This window comes from Mytilus californianus, unplaced genomic scaffold (genome assembly GCF_021869535.1).
Source record: "Mytilus californianus isolate M0D057914Y unplaced genomic scaffold, xbMytCali1.0.p SCAF_2, whole genome shotgun sequence".
Taxonomy (NCBI): Eukaryota; Metazoa; Mollusca; class Bivalvia; order Mytilida; family Mytilidae; genus Mytilus; species Mytilus californianus.
Window position 1 is genome coordinate 115,288,774 of NW_026262668.1, and position 19,405 is coordinate 115,308,178.

General features: G+C 32.7%; 1 protein-coding gene across 1 annotated transcript; it reads right to left on the reverse strand.

Moving 5' to 3' along the window:
- Positions 1-1,055: 1,055 nt before the first annotated feature.
- Positions 1,056-16,067, reverse strand: LOC127730802 (uncharacterized). The gene is made up of 11 exons (XM_052239389.1): positions 16,054-16,067; positions 13,016-13,139; positions 11,550-11,573; positions 11,173-11,275; positions 10,886-10,918; positions 9,863-9,919; positions 9,462-9,509; positions 8,293-8,421; positions 7,194-7,454; positions 6,821-6,891; positions 1,056-6,500 (listed from the first exon to the last, which is right to left on the reverse strand). Exons 2-10 carry the CDS (start codon positions 13,130-13,132, stop codon positions 6,845-6,847), a joined length of 819 nt encoding a protein of 272 aa, XP_052095349.1. The 5' UTR covers positions 13,133-13,139; positions 16,054-16,067; the 3' UTR covers positions 1,056-6,500; positions 6,821-6,844.
- Between the last annotated feature and the right edge of the window lie 3,338 nt (positions 16,068-19,405).

Below are 19,405 nucleotides of genomic sequence, written 5' to 3' on the forward strand. Positions count from 1 at the left end.
GTGTGTTTTATCCTAAATGTGTACTGAATATTCCATATTTACAGTAAAAGCAGAATAATTTAGCCAATGTGAGGCCCCAGTGAAAAAAAACCAGAAAAATGCCTACCCCCTGGATCACAAAACAGATAATTTAACCTGTAAATGGTATGATTTTATTATTTTAAAGGTTTTTTGTGTAGAAAACAATAACTGAGCTTTGAAATTAAGCAAAAAACAAATGTTAGCAGTCAGTTCTATAAAACTTTTAGTGAAGTCATACATTATACTGGTAACCTCATACATACAACTTTTGAAAATACGGCTTTGTTTTAACACTTCTAGTTCATATATTAGCTAAATTATGTTAGATATATGGTTAGAGATGATATTGTTGTGACAACATTTCTACACTGACCATTTGAGGTAGAAATTGTTAACTATAATTGACAAATAGACATACAGTAAGATGTAGACTGGAGACAAAGGCAGGATTGGATACTTAATAAAATCTTGAATGTTGGAATGATCAATTGAATAAATGTTTGTATAGGTTGCACTTTGTTTATACAGCTGTTTCACAAGCACGCCTCTTTTGGGGAGATATATAATATTCATAGATATGTTAATTTGTTTACGTACTGGTTCCCAGATATGATCTCTGTGTTTCATCTCATAGAGACATAACTTGGGAATGTTACCAGTATAGAAAAACATGGTAGCGCCTAAAATTTAATTCTTAGGATGTCCAAAAGTTAAGGTAGGGGTAGTATAGAATTTTAGTATAAGTTTAAACTCTTAGAAGTTCAGGGCATATAAATGTTGAAAATATGCCGCACAGCCCTATATTTTGACCTTTGAATAAAATAGTAGTGCATATCAACTGTCCGTTCTGGGATATAATTTTTCACGAAACTTCATAGTAAAAGTGGCACAGTTTTATCCGCAAAGGGAGTTCCTATGGGAAATTGCATCGTCTATATTTACAGAATTGCAACCTATAAAGCTACTATTAGACTGAGACTAACTTTTTGAGTTATCATAACCATTGTATGTCATATAAACCCTACATATCATCATATGTTTTTTTTAAATATTTTATTCATACAATAGAAGTCATAGAAGCCTTAGCACAATAAAGTGTTGATATATAAAAACAAATAAACACATAAATGCAATTACATAACATTATGAAGGACGGAATTAGATTTATCACTTTATACATATTGGCCAACATTGTCCTAAATAAGTAACAGATATATAACAATGTAAATAAAAAATAAAGTTTACATAAATAATTAAAAACAAATATTTTTCCACCCAAATTCATTTAAGATAATATGTCCTATGTCTACCAATATGATGCGAAAGACCCCATGGCTTTATCATTTATAGATATGAATCTATAGCAATGGTCAAAATCTAGAACATCAAATTTACCTTTGACCTTGAACTAAATTTCAAGGTCATACAACAAGGACCTCAAATTAAATGACCCAAAGTCTCTACTATATATTGGAAATGAGTTCTATCCCAATACAGATCATTTTAAGTTTTGGAGGGGAGGAAACTCCCATCAAGTGTTAACGCACCCTTTTAACCAAAATATATAAGTTACGACATGTAGGAACTAACAGTTTAATAAAAAAAAATGTCAATATCTTATACGGTTTCTGAAGAGAAGCATTAATAAGCCAAATTAAAATTCAGTTCAAAAGACCCCAGGTCTCTATAACTTATGGTTTACCAGTTACAATTACATTTCACTTATTTTAAATACAGAAGGGAAAATAACTCTATAATGGATTCTCCGGAACGCTTCGGTCAAAATTATTCTTAAGATCCTTAGGATATAACGAGCAAATTGGTTAAATAATTTTGTCGTAATCTTTTATGGTTGCAAAGGAGATGCGCACACAAGATAAATAGTGTTTGGGGAGATAACTCTTACAATAAAAAGTATTCTGTTAAACAGGGTCAGTTTCAAAAGCGCAATAACTGTTCGATATCATATGCAAAAAATCTAAGCGACATCTTGCGAAACCATTATACACCGCAAGAAAAAAATTGTGGCGGAAGAAGAAAAAAATAATATTCAGAACAAAATCAATAGGTCTTTCCATAGAAAAGTGGAAAGACCTAGTAACAATACATTTGTTAAAAAGCTGTGCAACTACATATCAATTATTATAGTTTCTTGAGATGAAATCAAAAGTTTTATTATAGACGAAAGTGTATTTTTCCTGGTTATCAATAAATAGACATCTTATATGCTTTGAGCCATTTGACTTACTCATTTAACTGATGAATAAATAAAAATAAATAAAAAGTACTCATTAACTATAGACTTTCAATATATCAATTTGGAACTGATAACATGATAACACAAAGGGAATACAACAAACAATTTTAATTAGAAGATATCTGTCAATACAACAATGAAATCAATAAAATGTTAAGCATACATAAAGCCCGTGTCTGTAGTTACGTTAACGTAATCTATGTATATCTGGTAACTTATAACGTCAAGGATTTCGTTACCACAAATTACTTACAACCTTTATTCTTTCTTCAAAAATACAAAAAAAAGTTTTGGAAGTTTGGCTGTAGGTGTTGAAAAATTATCCCAAACGGGATAGCACATCTTAATTTTTGGTTTGTTTATCGATTCTTTCTATTTAGATACGATCCGGAATCAAATTTAAACTGGAGTTAGACCTTTGAATATTGTTTTACCGGTTTAAATACTGATTTGAATAAAATTAAGAATGGAAATGGGGAATGTGTCAAAAAGACAACAACCCGACCAAAGAGCAGAAAACAGCCGAAGGCCACCAATGTGTCTTCAACACAGCTAGAAAATCCAGCACCCGGAGGCGGGCTTCAGCTTGCCCCTAAACAAAAATGTGTACTAGTTCAGTAAAAATGGAAGTCACACTAAAGTCCGAAACATACAAATAAACTAAAATTAAAAAAAACATACAAGAATAACAAAGATAAATAGATTAAAACCCAGCTAAATGTTATTGCTATTCACGCTCTTTCATTCTGTTGATACCTATATTTTGGCATTGCACAAGATCATGTTTTTCTCTGACGGTTAATGCTTCTTTACACTTTATCTATTGGATGAAGGATGTGTAATGTTGACCTTTAAGTCTTCAATACATGATATTTGTAAAAATTGTTAACGGCTATGAATTAGTTTTCTGTAACAACGAGTATTCAAAAATCTGATCTTCGTGTATTTAGTGGTTTTGTTAGTTGTTTTGTGCCTAGTATCGTGCTGATGAGTTACGCCCTTTTTAACTGATTTGTATAGTTTGTTCTTATATTATGCTGTTACACTACTGTCACGGGTTAGGGGAGGTTTGGACGCCTGCAAACAAGTTTAGCCCCGCCACATTATGTATGTGCCTGTCCTAAGTCAATGGCCTGTAAGTCTAGGGACGTTTGTTGTCGTTTTTCGTTTAATGTTTTGTACATAAATCAGGCCGTTAATTTTCTCGTTTGAATTCTTTGACATTTTCAATTTCAGGGCCTTTTATTGCCTGCTATGCGGTATGGGATTTTGTCATCGGTGAAGGTCGTACGATGACATGTAGTTGCTTATTTCTTCGTCATTTTGGTATTTGGAAATCATACCACATCTACTTATATATATAAATTTGAGCATTATGCATAATAATTGTTAAGCAATTGTATCTCATGGAGGAGTTATATTTAATTTTACTGTGTGCATAACTGGGTTCTAAAAATGTTATATTTTCAAATCTCTTATCTTAAAAAAAATCATTACTTCTATTTGTGTTGCCATTTTTTTTACTTTATTAACAATATTATGATAAATGCATAGATTCGATGCGGACAGGCTGCTTTCAAGGCACATATGTGAAACACTTGTCATATCTGAACTGTACAGATCAACTACAGTCCTTGGATGGCGTAAACTTCACACCATACACCATTACACCATTCACCATACACCATTACACCATACACCCTGTGCCATTACACTTTACACGTTACACATTTGCACCATACACCTTACACATTACACCATAATGCAATTTAATTTCAAAGAAAGCGTGCGACTACAAAATTATTTATTTATTTAAAAAAAAACGAATTTGATCACAATATTGTAAATTAATGTATAAAATCAAAAATCAGTTCTTAACAATATTTTGCATAGTTTTAAATGTCGTACACCATTCGTTCACACCATTCCCGATCGCACGTTACACCATTACACCATTCCCCTTACACCATACACCATAGCCCCATACACCTTTTACCATTGCAACCATATGCCATACACCATTACACCATACACGTTTTTTTTGGGAAGTTTACACCATCCAAGGGCTGTAGTATTATTGGTTTAAACATGCATTGTGAGAGTATTTCATGGAAATACATAGTTCCCTACCGGTTAAAAGTTCATTGTCATGGTGTAAACTATAAAACAAATATCAAACCAATATCTTCAAGCATGACGAAAAAATGTGTGGAAAACTGATTAATTCCGTGAATTTTCTAAGTCCTAGGTCCTAGAACCATAACTCTACAAAAAAATTATTTGAACCAAACAAAATTCGAATTTGATCTGTAACTGGTCATGGTAGAACTATATATCAAATATCAAATCAATATCTTCAAGCATGATGAAAAAAAATGGGGAAAACTAATTACTTGCCTGAATTTTATCAGTCGAAGGACCATAACTCTGCACAAAATCATCAGACCGGAACAAAATTCGAACTTGATCTTGTGGTAGAACTATATATCAAATATCCAATCAAAATCTTCAAGCATAACAAAAAAAGTGCGGAAAACTGATTACTTGTGTGAATTGTCGAATACCAAGGAAAATAGCTCTGCACGAAATCATCTGACCGGAACTAAATTCGAACTTGATCTGTAACGTGTCATGATAAAACTGTATACCAAATATCAAATCAATATCTTCAAACACGAAGGAAAAAATGTGGGAAACTAATTTGCCGAAATGACGGATGGACAGACAGATGGACAGAGTGCAAACCTATAGTTCCCTTCGACTTCGTCGGTAGGGGACTAATGATTCTGAAGCTATCTGCCAATAATAAGTTATACATTGACTTGATGTCAAATACAAACGAACCACTCAAAGAACTAGATGGAATATTTAATATTACCGAGTATACTTTAAAACTCAAGTCTGCAAATTGTATATAAATTGAAACTAGAGGCTCTCAAGAGCCTGTGTCGCTCACCTGCATTTACTGATGCTTTGGAAATCATGTAACATAAGGTTAAAATCATAATTAATAGTATTAGATATTAGATATTATAATGATATCTAAGATAATAACAAAAAACTGCAAAATTTTTGTAAAATTACTAACTCAGGGGCAGCAACCCAACAACGGGTTGTCGGATTCGTCTGAAAATTTCAGGGCAGATAAATCTAAATCTGATGTACATGTTTGCCACCTGTCAGATTTGCTCTAAATGCTTTAGTTTCAGAGATATAAACCAAAAACTGCATTTTACCCCTATGTTCTATTTTTAACCAAGTCCGCCATGATGGTTGGAAGGCGGGGTCATCTGACAAATTTTTTAAACTAGATACCCTAATAATGATTATGGCCAAGTATGGTTAAATTTGTCTCAGTAGTTTCAGAGAAGAAGATTTTTGTAAAAGATTACAAAAATTTACAAAAAATTGTTAAAAATTGACTATTAAGGGCAATAACTCCTAAAGGAGTCGACTAACAAATTTTGGTCATGACAACTTATTTGTAGATCTCACTTTGCTGAACATAATTGCTGTTTACAGTTTATCTCTATCTATAATAATATTCAAGATAATAACCAAAAACTGCAAAATTTCCTTAAAATTACCAATTCAGGGGCAGCAACCCAACAACAGGTTGTCAGATTTGTCTGAAAATTTCAGGGCAGATATATCTTGAGCTGATAATCAGTTTTACCCTATGTCAGATTTACTCTAAATGCTTTGGTTTCAGAGATATAAGCCAAAATCTACATTTTACCCCTATGTTCTATTTTTTAGCCATGGCAGCCATCTTGGTTGGTTGGCGGAGTCATCGGACACAATTTTTAAACTAGATACCCTAATGATGATTGTGGCCTAGTTTGGTTAAATTTGGCCTAGTGGTTTCAGAGGAGAAGATTTTTGTAAAAAGCTAACGACGACGGACGACGACGACGACGACGACGACGACGCCGACGACGGACGCCAAGTGATGAGAAAAGCTCACTTGGCCCTTCGGGCCAGGTGAGCTAAAAAAAGAAGCCAAATATCAAAGAAATTTGTGTACTACTACAGGTGACTGGCTATTCTTGTGTTTCTCACTCTTCGAGAGATCATTGTATCTCTGCCTGCGTTATACATATCTAGGGGGCGATTTCATCCATCAACTAGACGATGGTTAAACAACGGCAAACAGCTGTTTCTCCTTGCAATTGTTTGTTTCAACTTCTTGGATGAAGCCTAACTCAATTTAATTTTCTACCTGCCAAAATAAAAAGAAAGAGTGCTATATAACTTTTTTTCTTGAAAAGGCAATGCCTTGATTTTTCTCTACGCAAATTCCTTTTCATGGTTTATTTCCTTCTTCAGAAATTTGTATGTCACAAAAAAAAATCCCAAGACAAGTAATGATTGAACCCCAGTTTAAAATAACTATTTTTAATATCAAAATCTTTAATTTTCATCAGAAAATTCAAAGGGGATAGATGCCTGTAATAAGTAAAATCTTATAACGGGATTGATGGTATAACCAATGGACAACCGAAATATAAATCTGTTTGGAATAATTGTTAATTTGTTTACCTTTTCTCCGTCATGAGGTAGCATTCAGTTACAAGCTTCCAGGTTACCACTTCTTTCTTCGATATTGGACTCTGTCATATGGAAATGAAAAGAAAAAGGAAATATGAAGTTGTTTGTTCCATGTGACACTTATTATCATAACGTATTGTTTTCATTTTTTATCAATCTTTTTTTTAAATATAATGTAACGTATGTTTCTTACTCAAAACTTCAAATCATCCTATTTAATTATTCATAAAACAAACATAATTTTGAAAAGTTTGAAAGTTTTTTCCTTTAATTGCAGTTTTGGGGACTAGTTAACGCAACGTAACGTACTTGCCCATAATAAACTTTAAGTCTAAAACCAAATGTACCATTAAAATTTTCTTACCCGTGAAATTTTGGCAATGGTAATATTTTCCAGACCGTATCGATTTCAGGAAACACTCCTCAAAAGTTGATATGTTGCAGCTTTGTAAATTATGCTGTTCAAGTTCTTTTAAAAAGCATATGCGTTGTGTTATAACACTACACATGACCCCACTATAACCTTCATTACAGTGAGATTTCACCTGATTTTGAGAGTAACTAGAGCAACTCGCATAGCCTCGGACTTTAAATTGATTATTGAAAATCTTTGCACACCAATTACCTACATGTAAAAAGAATAAAAAAATGCACATGAATAGTTTATAAGTGATTTATCCGTTGGTAAAGAATATTATTACAGGTGCTTTTCACCAGAGTTTGATTTTGAAAAAAAAGCAACTCGCATTGCCTCCGTCTTTAAAACGATTGTTCAATTCATCTCTACATTTATAACATATACAGAGTATACAAATTCACTGGATTATTTTATAACTGAATTTCTACTTAGGAATAGTAGCTCTCTTTCGTTTTTATATAATCAAAGTGTGATTTCTTTTTCATAATTGTTACATTGGATTCAGAATATATATTATATGTTTACCAAGGTAACTATATAATTATTACATTATTGCTGAATATTTATTATATAAAAAGATATGGTATGAATGCCAATGAAATGAAGATCCATCAGAGTCCAAGTGACGTGATGATAGGTTACTGTACAGCCTACAACAATGAACAAAACCCAAACATATTAAAGGCCCCGATTCATGACAGGTCTAAATGTGGAACAGTTTAAAAAAAAACCACCAGCTTGATTTATGGCAATACAATAAAAACTAAATATATGACAGACAGCAACCAACGACTGCCTCTGAATTGCAGACTCATGAATTTGGGTTAAACATGTTTGTTAGCGCTCAACCCTCAGCTGACTTGGACAGTGGTGTAACAGAGCAACATAAGAACAAAGGGTAACAATCAGTTATAACACAAATATGCTCAAATATAAGATAGTATTGACGAGACATGTAATGGTATTTTATGTGTAAATGACTGAAAACATTACTATGTCTTGATATGTTGTAACTCAAAAACAATACGATAGTATAATTACTTACAAGATTTTTTAGAGTCATCGGCTGGTCGACCTCCCAATTCTTTATCGTTGACACAGTGAACTTTCTTGTCACAGAAGCAAAACGATGGAAGTTTGCTTCCGTCTGTACATTCCTCGCACAAATGACTACCTAAACGAAACCCACAAATATTTGGTTATAAATGATTTTAAAGATATTTCAAAAGTAGTTCACATTACTAATTCCATTTGTTAGTATGTGGGTATACAACACAATATGCATAGTGGTACATATCGTATATTGATCAAACTTTTACTCTTGCATAAATGATGATCAGAGTAAATGTAATTGTTAAAATATGTACTTGTTATCACATGTATGATCATCAAATATTGAGATCAATCTAACCAAAGAAATTTGAAAATGTCAATTTATTGCATTCAATTGTGATAGTTCACAAGGTAACAATCCACGAAGACATGTCACCTGACCCGGATATATTTTTTCTAAAGCCGCGTGCATAGCAGATACTAATTTTCAAGTCTTAAGTTTGACCCAGCCGGGAATCGAAACACAATCTCCAGCACACAAGACTAGCTTTTACAATATTATCTCGGAATCACTTGACTAACAAGGTGGTACCTCTCAATTACAATTATTTTATAATAACTATCAGATAAATAAACGATAAGTGTTAAAACTAAAAAAAAAACCAAAATACAAATATTGTTAATAATATGGTAACAGGGTTTAATGTCAATACACTTTGCGTCTTAATCATAGCTGATGCTTCTTTAAAATGATGTTCTTATAATCTCTAATTTATCTTATAGCTAAAATTGAGACCAGTCTAATCCAGGAGTGGATTCAAGCTGAGAATACATGCAGTATATTGACAATACATACTGGAGCAATATATTACGTCCTAGATTCAATCTTGGTTGACGGAACCAAATTTCGTTCAAATGTTTTTTTTTTTTTTTTGAAAATGTAAGATTCGCGTGTCTATCAATCTGAAAACTGGATCAGCATCTGTAATACAGTCCAGGAAAGTCGGATCGGCAACCTAACACGTCATATGTTCTACTGTTGCTATTATGAATGATGATGCATCCGATCTAACTCAATTTTGGATTTTTTAAGAATTCTATCAGATGAGTTGCCTTCGGTATAATATGGCAACATATGTACAGTTTAATAGAATTACTTACTTGATTCATCCTTACCAATGTTACAGTACTTGTTGACATATTTTGATCCTACAAAATATCGAGTTATAGTTCGACATTGAATTTTTAAGGTAAAAGTTGAGACCATATAATTATTTTATTTGTTCAGAATGATTTTAAGATTAGGTAAATAATTAACAAAGGTAAATACATGTAACTAACCAAGGTAAATAATTCACAAAGTCTGATAACTATCTGATGAACAAAATGAGTAGCCAAATGGTTTTTTTTTTCAAACCACGGATGCTCTCATCATAATATATTCACTAGTATATGAAATATTACCATTAAATGTGATAATCCATTAGTTACATTTAAGGTATTAACATTGCACCATTATTTATTTTATTCTATGGTAAATCTGTCTATATCAAGATACTTGCCTATTTCGCATACACTCCCATAGGCAAATGGATCTTTTTTCAGTTCCGTCACAAAAACTGAAATTTTAATCAATTTGGCAAATATCAATAGCCTGCATTTAAGTATTATATTTTAAGTGTTACCTTTCTGTCCAGTTGTTTCAGCGCTTCCCAATTGTTTCTGTGTTTACCTGTCCAGTTATTTTAGCGTCTGGTAATTGTTTTAGTGTTTCCCATTTGTTTCTGTGTTGTATAACTGTCCAGTTGTTTCAGTGTTTGATGGTGATTTCAGAGTTCGCCATTTGTTTCAGTATTTCCCGTTTGTTTCTGTGTTCAACTTTCCAGTATTTCAGTGTTTTTTGTGATAATGTTTACCTGTCCATTTTTTTCAGTGTTTGTCATTTAGTTCTGTGTTTAACTGTCAAGTTGATTCATTGTTTGACATTTGTTTCTGTCTTTGACAATTGTTTCAGTATTTACTATAGTTGTTTCAGTGTTTGCAGTTTGTTTCTGTGTTTAACTGTCTAAATGTTTCAGTAATACATCAAATATATTTGCAGTGTGTTTCTATGTTTACCTTGTCCAGTTGTTTCTGTGTTTAAGAAATAAGAAAAAAATCATAAAACGGCGGACGGTGTTTCATGCAGTTACATGGTTGTGTAATCTGCCAGTGAAACAATCAAATTTAACCTAAAAATCGTACAAAGTTATATAATGCATAGAAAAAAAGGGAAAAATCCAAAATTTGCTTTTGATTGCCTTTTCGTCATTTTGGTCATGTTATTAGCCGTTTTTCTTCGATTCGGTGTTTTGATTGTTCCTTTGGTATAATCTGCATCTTTTTTTTATATAAATAACTTCAAATTAGGAAAATAGATCCTTCTAGGTAATTGTAGTGTGTTCAATAGTATTCGATCGTGCAATATTATTTTCCCTTTAAAAATTATTTGAACAAGATATGAAAATAATGAAAATGTATATCTTAATAAGAATTATGTTGTATCTCTTACTATCTTCCAATAACTTGCATGAAACAGTACTCACCTCCCGATGTATTGTAAATGCACTTATTCGCTGCTGTAAATATAAAAGAGGTGAAATTTAAACACTTCCGTGCAACTGATCGTGTTATTTTTCTGTGTAACATACATTTTTGGTTTGAAATGTTATTCCAAGAATTGCTATTTGTTTCAGTTGCCATTTCACTTTTAATGTCCAGTTTGTTATAAAACTACATACAGAAACAACTTCGTTCTGATAGATTTACGCGAGAAAATATTTTACTGTACAGTATTGTTTGTTTTTTGGAAAATAATTACAAAATAACCTACTGTTTTCGACCTTCAAATTAGATTGTAGTGAATTCTTGAAGTCCTCTTGACCTTTTGGTTGTGTCACTACCACGATACACACTATTGCTATAAATATAATGGCCTAAAAATAGTGAAAAAATCAATTCAAGAGCAAATAATGTTATCAGTATATAGATTAAAAATAAAGGTAGTAATTAATATTTGCATTGAAAGATATATATTTAGGTGAACTAGATTCGTATTTGAACCTCATCGTTCTCTTTTTATGTCATTTAGGTTGATGTATATTTCCAGCATAAGATATAGAATTAAATAGAATATCTCAATTTTCAGCATTTTATATTGACAGTTTTTCCAAACGTATTTATGTGGCAAGAAAAAGAAACTCAACTTACCAAAACTATCATACCAATTACGCACTGAAAAAGAAGATAATAGTAAAGAAAACGCTACAAACAATAGATGGCTCATTTCACTTGCTAGTTTAATAACCATATCACGGAATTATAATAAGCAACCAAAAATCAATGTGACAAAAAGTGTTCGCAATGAATACGAACATGATATCATACAAAATTTCAAAATAAAAAGATTAGCCTGATACAACTTAAGATTTAAATAAACAACGAGATGTAAAATGTAGGTCATGATGAAAATACTGAATGGCTGCGTAGCGTCCACGTCAAATTGAATGCATAATAATAATAATAATAATAATAATAATAATAATAATAATAATATATCATATATCATCCATAGCATATTCAGGACAAGAACATGTTAATATAATAAGAATATAAACCCTGCTTTGTACTAGACCGACCAGTCTTTGCTCTTACTCCTTAATGTCGCTTGCTTAGCGGAGAAGAAGCAAATAACAATTTCAAATTCTTTTGTCTGATCCGGCCGGGGTTCGAACCCACGTTCTCCCGCACTCGAGGCGAACATTCTACCACGAAACCACCGAGGCGGCAAAATGTAGGTCATAACGTACTTTTCTTTGTAAAAACGTACTTTTCTTTGTAAAACACTACTTTACTTCTTTAAATGCATCCTTACACAGCTATGTATGAGTGTAGGTCACTTAGTATCTGGGATGTAGGTAAAATCATTACTGATATCTTTTTTGAGCTGCTGTTTTATTTCATCCCGTACACCAATTTATATAATTGTAAGTCACTTGATTTTGAACGTATACTTAAAATCGGAAATGGTATTTTGATTCATAGAATCGTAAAATATTTGTCATTCGCCATTCATCTTATAGCAATCAGTCAGATTTATCTGTACACATTTTTTATATATGACTCTGTCTATTTCTCTTTTCCGTTGGCTTCAAATACACGTCGACGTTATCTAACGCCGAAGGTAAGTTCTAATTGTTCCCCTCAGCCCAATTCGGGCGATCTTCCGAATAGGCATGAAAATATGGCATTGGACTTAAGGTAAACAATCAATCAATCGTTCAAACAAACACATACTGCATCAACCATACTTTTCTTCTTACGTTTAATGGATATAAAAAAATTTTAAGTGTCATAGAAAATTCATTTTAAAAGGCAAAAGCATATTTTATTCGTTTAAATCTTTCAACAACCCAGGCAAAATATTGACCGACAATGCTAATTCTTACAAAAAATATTTTGTTTTGGTCATTCACGTTCTAACGTTTCTATGTATTTCATTCCTTTATTTTTTTAAATGTTTGACTATGAGCGTTCCTGATGAAGGTAAATCCAGAAAAGCGCTTTGGATGCACGAGTTTTTCAAAATAATTAATTTTCTGTTGGGGAATCAAGAAAGGGAATTTGCGATCCAAAATAAAATAACGTGAAACTGAGCGACATTTTTATTTTCTTACCGGCTTCCAATGCTTACGACAAAAACTACATCTTCGGTTGATACTTTTATTATCAGTTGTGGTATCATTTGTGGTATCATCTGTTCCTACTATGACATAATTTTCGTTCATCATCATGGAATACCTGAAATTGCACCATACCTTTAAAATGAAAAATCATTTTTTGTGTTGTTTGGTTGTTGTAAAATATAAGTGAATTTAGACCTATTATTTTGTTGATAATATGAATATGTAATTACACATATGATACGCAATATACTTTACAAAAATAATATGATGCATTTTGCAGTTCCCGCACTCTGGGGTTACAACTCTTTTACAGCCTAAGTATACTGATGTGTATGCTGCTTACCTCCGGCTTTATTTCTGGAAATGTTACTATATATACTATTATATTGCTAGTCAAATGCGTTTTGGTAAAATATACTTTTTCACTTTTTTCGGTCTTTTAGAAAATGTTGTTTGTGCTGTATTTAGACCCCTCTACCAAGAAATTTGTTTTGCATGCACACGTATAAATATTGCGGTTTTTATCCAACGCAATCATAGGTTTGAACGTTGTTTCCAATTTAGACTTTTTTACTATTATATTTATATATATACCTTTGACTTGAGACAGTTTGACATTGTTGATATACAATGAATTGTTCAAATCCAATAATTGAAACAGCTTTATAACCATTAACACATACTTGATATTTTTTTCATTGATGATTGCACATTACCGCTGAGAAAACAAGTTTGTTTTTGTAAGAATGTTCAGGGTATATCACTTAAATGCATGGGTTGATGAAATATTTGACCGAATAATCAAATTTCCACTTATTCCATGATTTTCAATATTAACATGTATAGCTCTCCCTCTGTTTATCACACTGAAAATACTAGATAGGATATCAGATTTGTGTTCTATAATACCTACCTAACCTAAAATCGGAAGTATATAATAAACATTTATTCTAAAACCAGTCGTTGACATGATACGGGTTATGTTCTTTTCATATATTTTATGATGGTATGATACTAAACCCCTAACGGGAGGGATTGTGCTTGATTTTCATATGATGAAGACATAATCTTTCAATCAGTTTAATTGAGGTCTGGAGCTGGCATGTCAGTAACTGCTAGTACTACTTTGTTAATTTATGTATCATTGTCATTTTGCTTAGTTTCTTTTGTTACCTACTCTGACATCGGACTCAGACTTTTAAACTGATTTTTACTGTGCGTATTGCTGTGTGTTTGTTTTTTCTACATTTGCTAGAGGTATAAGGGAGGGTTGAGATCTCACAAAACATGTTTAACCCCGCCACATTTTTGCGCCTGTCCCAAGTCAGGAGCCTCTGGCCTTTGTTAGACTTGTATGAATTTTAATTTTAGTTCATTTATATGTTTTGGAGTTTAGTATGACGTCCATTATCACTGAACTAGTACACACTTTTCTTTAGGGGCCAGCTGAAGCACTCTTTCGGGTGCGGGATTTTCTCGCAGTGTTGAAGACCCATTGGTGGCCTTCGGCTGTTTTCTGCTCTTTGGTCGGGTTGTTGTCTCTTTGACACATTCCCTATTTCCATTTTCAATTTTATTGTATTCCATATAGACACGGCATGCCCAGACTTCAGAATCAAAATGTTGTGTGTGGGAGATTTGTTGCATACCTAGTAGTATTAGCCCTGTATAACCCTAGGTTATCTGATAGAGAAATTGTGTCGTAATTTTTTTCACATATACAGACAGAGTTGTGGTGTTACATCTTACACAGTCTACCCGAATTATTTGCCCAACACATTCATTTTTTTTCCTGCCAAGTTATCTAACATAGATCTCGCAATGTGTGTGATCGTCAGTTTTCAAAGAATTCCGCTCAAACCGGTGCTAGGGGCCGTCTTACACTTGCAGTGAGGTGAGAGTTGTTTTGCTCCGTGTCGAAGGCCTCAATGTGACTTTTTTTAATGCGCATGTACTGATTTTGTGTCATGGATGGATACCTCATATCCTTTCTTCTCAAGTATCGTTTTCATAACAGTGTGACGATTTTTTTGGCGCGCTCAAGTCTCCCATTTACTGGGTTAAATTAGGTGAACGTTCGTCTGTAACGCCCACTTACCACGTCGTATTTATCATAGACATTTAAACTGTGGGGTCACCAAAGGTTCTCAACGCCTAAATCAAATAATTCGAAAAATTAGTACAGGAATAACCTTTGTGTTTTGATTAATATTGAATGCTTAAACGTTCTTTACTTGCGTTATTGGTATGTTTTGATAAACATTTTTTATTACATCGCACGTTCTTTATACATAAAAATTAATTTAACTACCTTTAAAAGTTACAATGTATGTGTTGGCTATTATCTTTTTCGGACGTCAAAGCGATTAACCCATTGCGGTTGTCTAATTTTTTCACTTAGTATCTTTTAACTTTTATCTTGTGTAAAATTTTATTTTAGATCGAATGCATGATCAACTTTCAATAGTTTCCTCTTTTTTTTTGACATGAAACAAAGTATTTTTTTCCTTTCCAATTTTTTTTTTAAACGGCCCAACCTTTACACACACAATAATTGACGACAGTTTATATATCAACTTCGTCCTTTTGAAGATCGCAATGAAAATGTGAATATAAGATATGCATCATGCAGGAAATTAATTTTTAATATGTGGTCAAAATTATCTCGAAGCGGAAAAAGCAACAGCTTAATATGGACTGAAATTGAAATAATTGTTATAATTTACTTTTTCCAATATAAACATTATATAATTTTTTTTTTTTTTTAATTTCTTTTTATTTCAAATTGAGACTATCGTAATGTTGTTACAATTTCGATGTATTATAAAATTATATAACGATGAACTGTATGCCAGGAAAAATTAAGAAATTGTACATAGTTAAACATTAACGTATGTGTGTGTGTGACGAGACATTGAATAAGCAGCACTTGTTACAATACAGGTAGTTCTCGTCAGCACATTCAATATGTGAAACCGAAAGAAAATAAAATTATTATCAATATTAATGTGTCTATACAATTGTCTTACCGACTTTTTTCAGCTGTGAACAAATTAATTAAACAAACAGTGAATTGTTACTCTGTTGTATGCAAGACATGTATTAGGATTTGAAAGATATGTGAAACCGAAAGTAAATAAAATTATAATCAATATTAATGTGTCTATACAATTGTCTTACCGACTTTTTTCAGCTGTGAACAAGTTATTAAACAAACAGTGAATTTTTACTCTATATTGTTTGCAAGACATGTATTGGGATTTGAAAGATATGTATTGGGATTTCCATATTTTCCCCCAACTATGGCGGTTTGAGCCACTTACCTGTCAATTAAGACGAATTGTGATCTAAATATAGATACTGGGATTTTTAATACTTAAAACGTCACTATTTGTATTATCTACGGAGGCCCATTTAGGACCTTCCAAAAATATAATTTGAATTCCAAATCACGATCACGAATTCGTGATAACGAATTTGTGGAATTTGTTATAACAGCTTTTAAAATTCGCAATTACGAATTAAATTCGTTATCACAATTTCATATATCTAGTAGCCATAACTAAGGAGTCAAGCATATAATAAGTAAGAAATGAAAATTAAATTATTCTACGAACACTTGTTTACCTTTTTTATCATACACCAAAAGGAGAATCAGACTATGACGCATATACCAGTCGATTGTAAGCCCCTAGGGTCCGGTCATTTATAACTCAAATGGGGGGGGAGGGGGCTTACAGGAATATAAAGGGGGGCTTGAAAATTGTGGGAATCAAAATTTTCACTTCTTCAATTAGGGAGGGGGGCACTTGCTATATACATGTAATGAGTGGTAGACATGAGCCGCTTGAATAGGTCACTATTTTCAGGTTCATGATATATGATAAGGTCGAGACATTAAGATTGAATATATGACGAGGCTGCTGATCTGATCATATGGCGATTGTTTTACATATGCGGTTAAAACCAGTGTCGAAAATGCATCAGATATTTGTCAAATTTATCTATCTCTCCATGAAATAATCATGATAGGTACAGACATATTTTTTGACAAAATATATGTCATAAGGTATATATTTTTGAGATAAAATGCCTATATACGAAAAGGGTGGGTACTGGATCACTCGGCTTCTCACCCCTAGCACAAAATGATCTAAGTGTCCCTCCCCTCCTGGGGGTAGAAATAAATCGAGCAATTTTGTATTTCAAACATACAAAATCTATGCTACTAAAGGAAGAGACCGATTTCATTGAGCCGCAACTCCTCTGAAACCATACAAAGTCGGAAATATTTGTGATATATGTGACGTATAACTGTAGTGTTTTGTACTTCCTAAATTTGTCTTTGATACAATCTTTTTTTTCCCCCAGAAAACGACATTTTTGAAAACATATCCAAATTCGGAGACCGTTATCGATCCGTGTCTTATACGCTTTCGTGCATGCTCAGTCGACGTACTGCCCGCGAAATCCAAGTGAAAGTAAGAAGAAAGGATAGAAAATAGGACAGTTAGGCCTATAAGGATCCTGTATTGTATTGTAAATGCATCATTTTGCTAAATTAAACGACATCCACCCCTTTTTACTCAGTTGCAGAACTGTCCAAAAATGAAATGGGCGTTGGACTTGTCGAAGTGATCCTCCCCCTTTTTATGTGTAAACACAGGCACCCGACGTCCGGACCCCTCCCCCTTTTTATGTGTAAACACAAGCACCCTTGACACTCTTTGTTTCAACACTTGCCCAATTGTACCGCGATTTCGCCGTCATCTTCTAGTGATAACTAAATTGATGCATACCCTTATCATCATCTAATTCTTCTGAAGTAGCGTCTGTGTCAATTGATTCATATGCCATGTATATAATTATCTGTCGTAGCATCATGGATGTCTCCAAACATCATTTAAATGTTTGTTTAATGTTCTGCTTCAGTTTGTTTGTTGCTGATAACACTACGATATCAGTGAAAGCTGACTTGATGACTTAGTTTTTGCAACGCTTTTCGAATTTTTTTTTAGTGTATCCCTTTTCATAAGAAAACTGATAATACTTATAACTGTTTCTTTCTTAGATTTGTATCGAAATAACTAATGACCAAGCATTTAATGTAACGGTTTAAGTGGTCTTGATGAATTGCATACATTTTTCCAAAGCTTTAAAATTTTCCTTTTTTATGTGTACATTTTTTTTAGTTTTAACGATACATATTAAAAGGTATATTTTAAATAAGATACTGATATATGAAATCTATCTTCTTTTACATATTCAAACAACGAATAGACAACAGTGGCGGATCCAGGGTGTTTTAGGGGTCACAGTAAGAAAATTGTTTAACATTTTGACATGTACAGTCATTATATATGCACAATGGTATCTTCTCCACCGTGTAGTGTACTTTATTATATTGTACATATTTCCAAGAATAACCTTTTGTACACTGTTGAGTCATCAGAAAAAAAAGTAGTTGTGGTCGCAAGATAGCTTTCTGTCATCCGGAATGTAAGAAAACTTTTCACCATCCCATATCTATTTCAAGGATTTTTATTTTATTTTTTAGGAACTGTTTACATTTGTACCAATAGATCTCGGTTTTTATTTAAGTGTCATTCTTATCATATCTCTGTATGTGAATTATTCCCTTTTATGACCTATAGAGATTAATTCAGACAGGGGCACACCAACCAACCCCCTCTAAAATCTGGAAGAAAATATTTTGACTTGCTCTGTTCGGCTCAATTTTTAGGCAAAAAAGAGGTAGGAGATGCAGAGACTCAATGCAGAGAGCTTTAAAAATCTCCTGAAATAACTTGGTTGCATGCTGTTTGCTTATTTGGAACTGAGGTAAATATAGGAACAGGCAAGGTTTTTCATATCGCTTCGTTTCATGATTTACCCGGTCATTTCTCGGGAACTCGGATTCTAATTTTATAATTGCTATGTCTATTTTTGAACCTTATTTGTAAGAAAATGGTTATTAATCAACATTTGGATTTATATTTTGATGTAATTTGAATTCTGAATTCTTCTGTAAAAAGTCTACTAGAGCACCTGCCGAGGAAGGCCATGCAAAAATAAGGTTTCATTTTACCCAACATTACTAATCTAGTATTTATTTGATATTACATATTTCTTTAAAATGTACAATATATTTATACCTAAAATACGTTTTGAGTGTTTGCTCTTTGTTCACCGCTAGTGCCAACTATTTCAAGCATACATATTCAGAACAGGAAATATAGGTATTGAGAAATGGAGAAGGCCAAATTTTTGCTGCATCTACAGAATTTAATAGAATAGAATATGCTAGCACTGTACTCAGTTCTAAGTAATTTGTTGCTATCATTTTTTTTTAATATATATTGTGAAAGTACGTGGTAATTT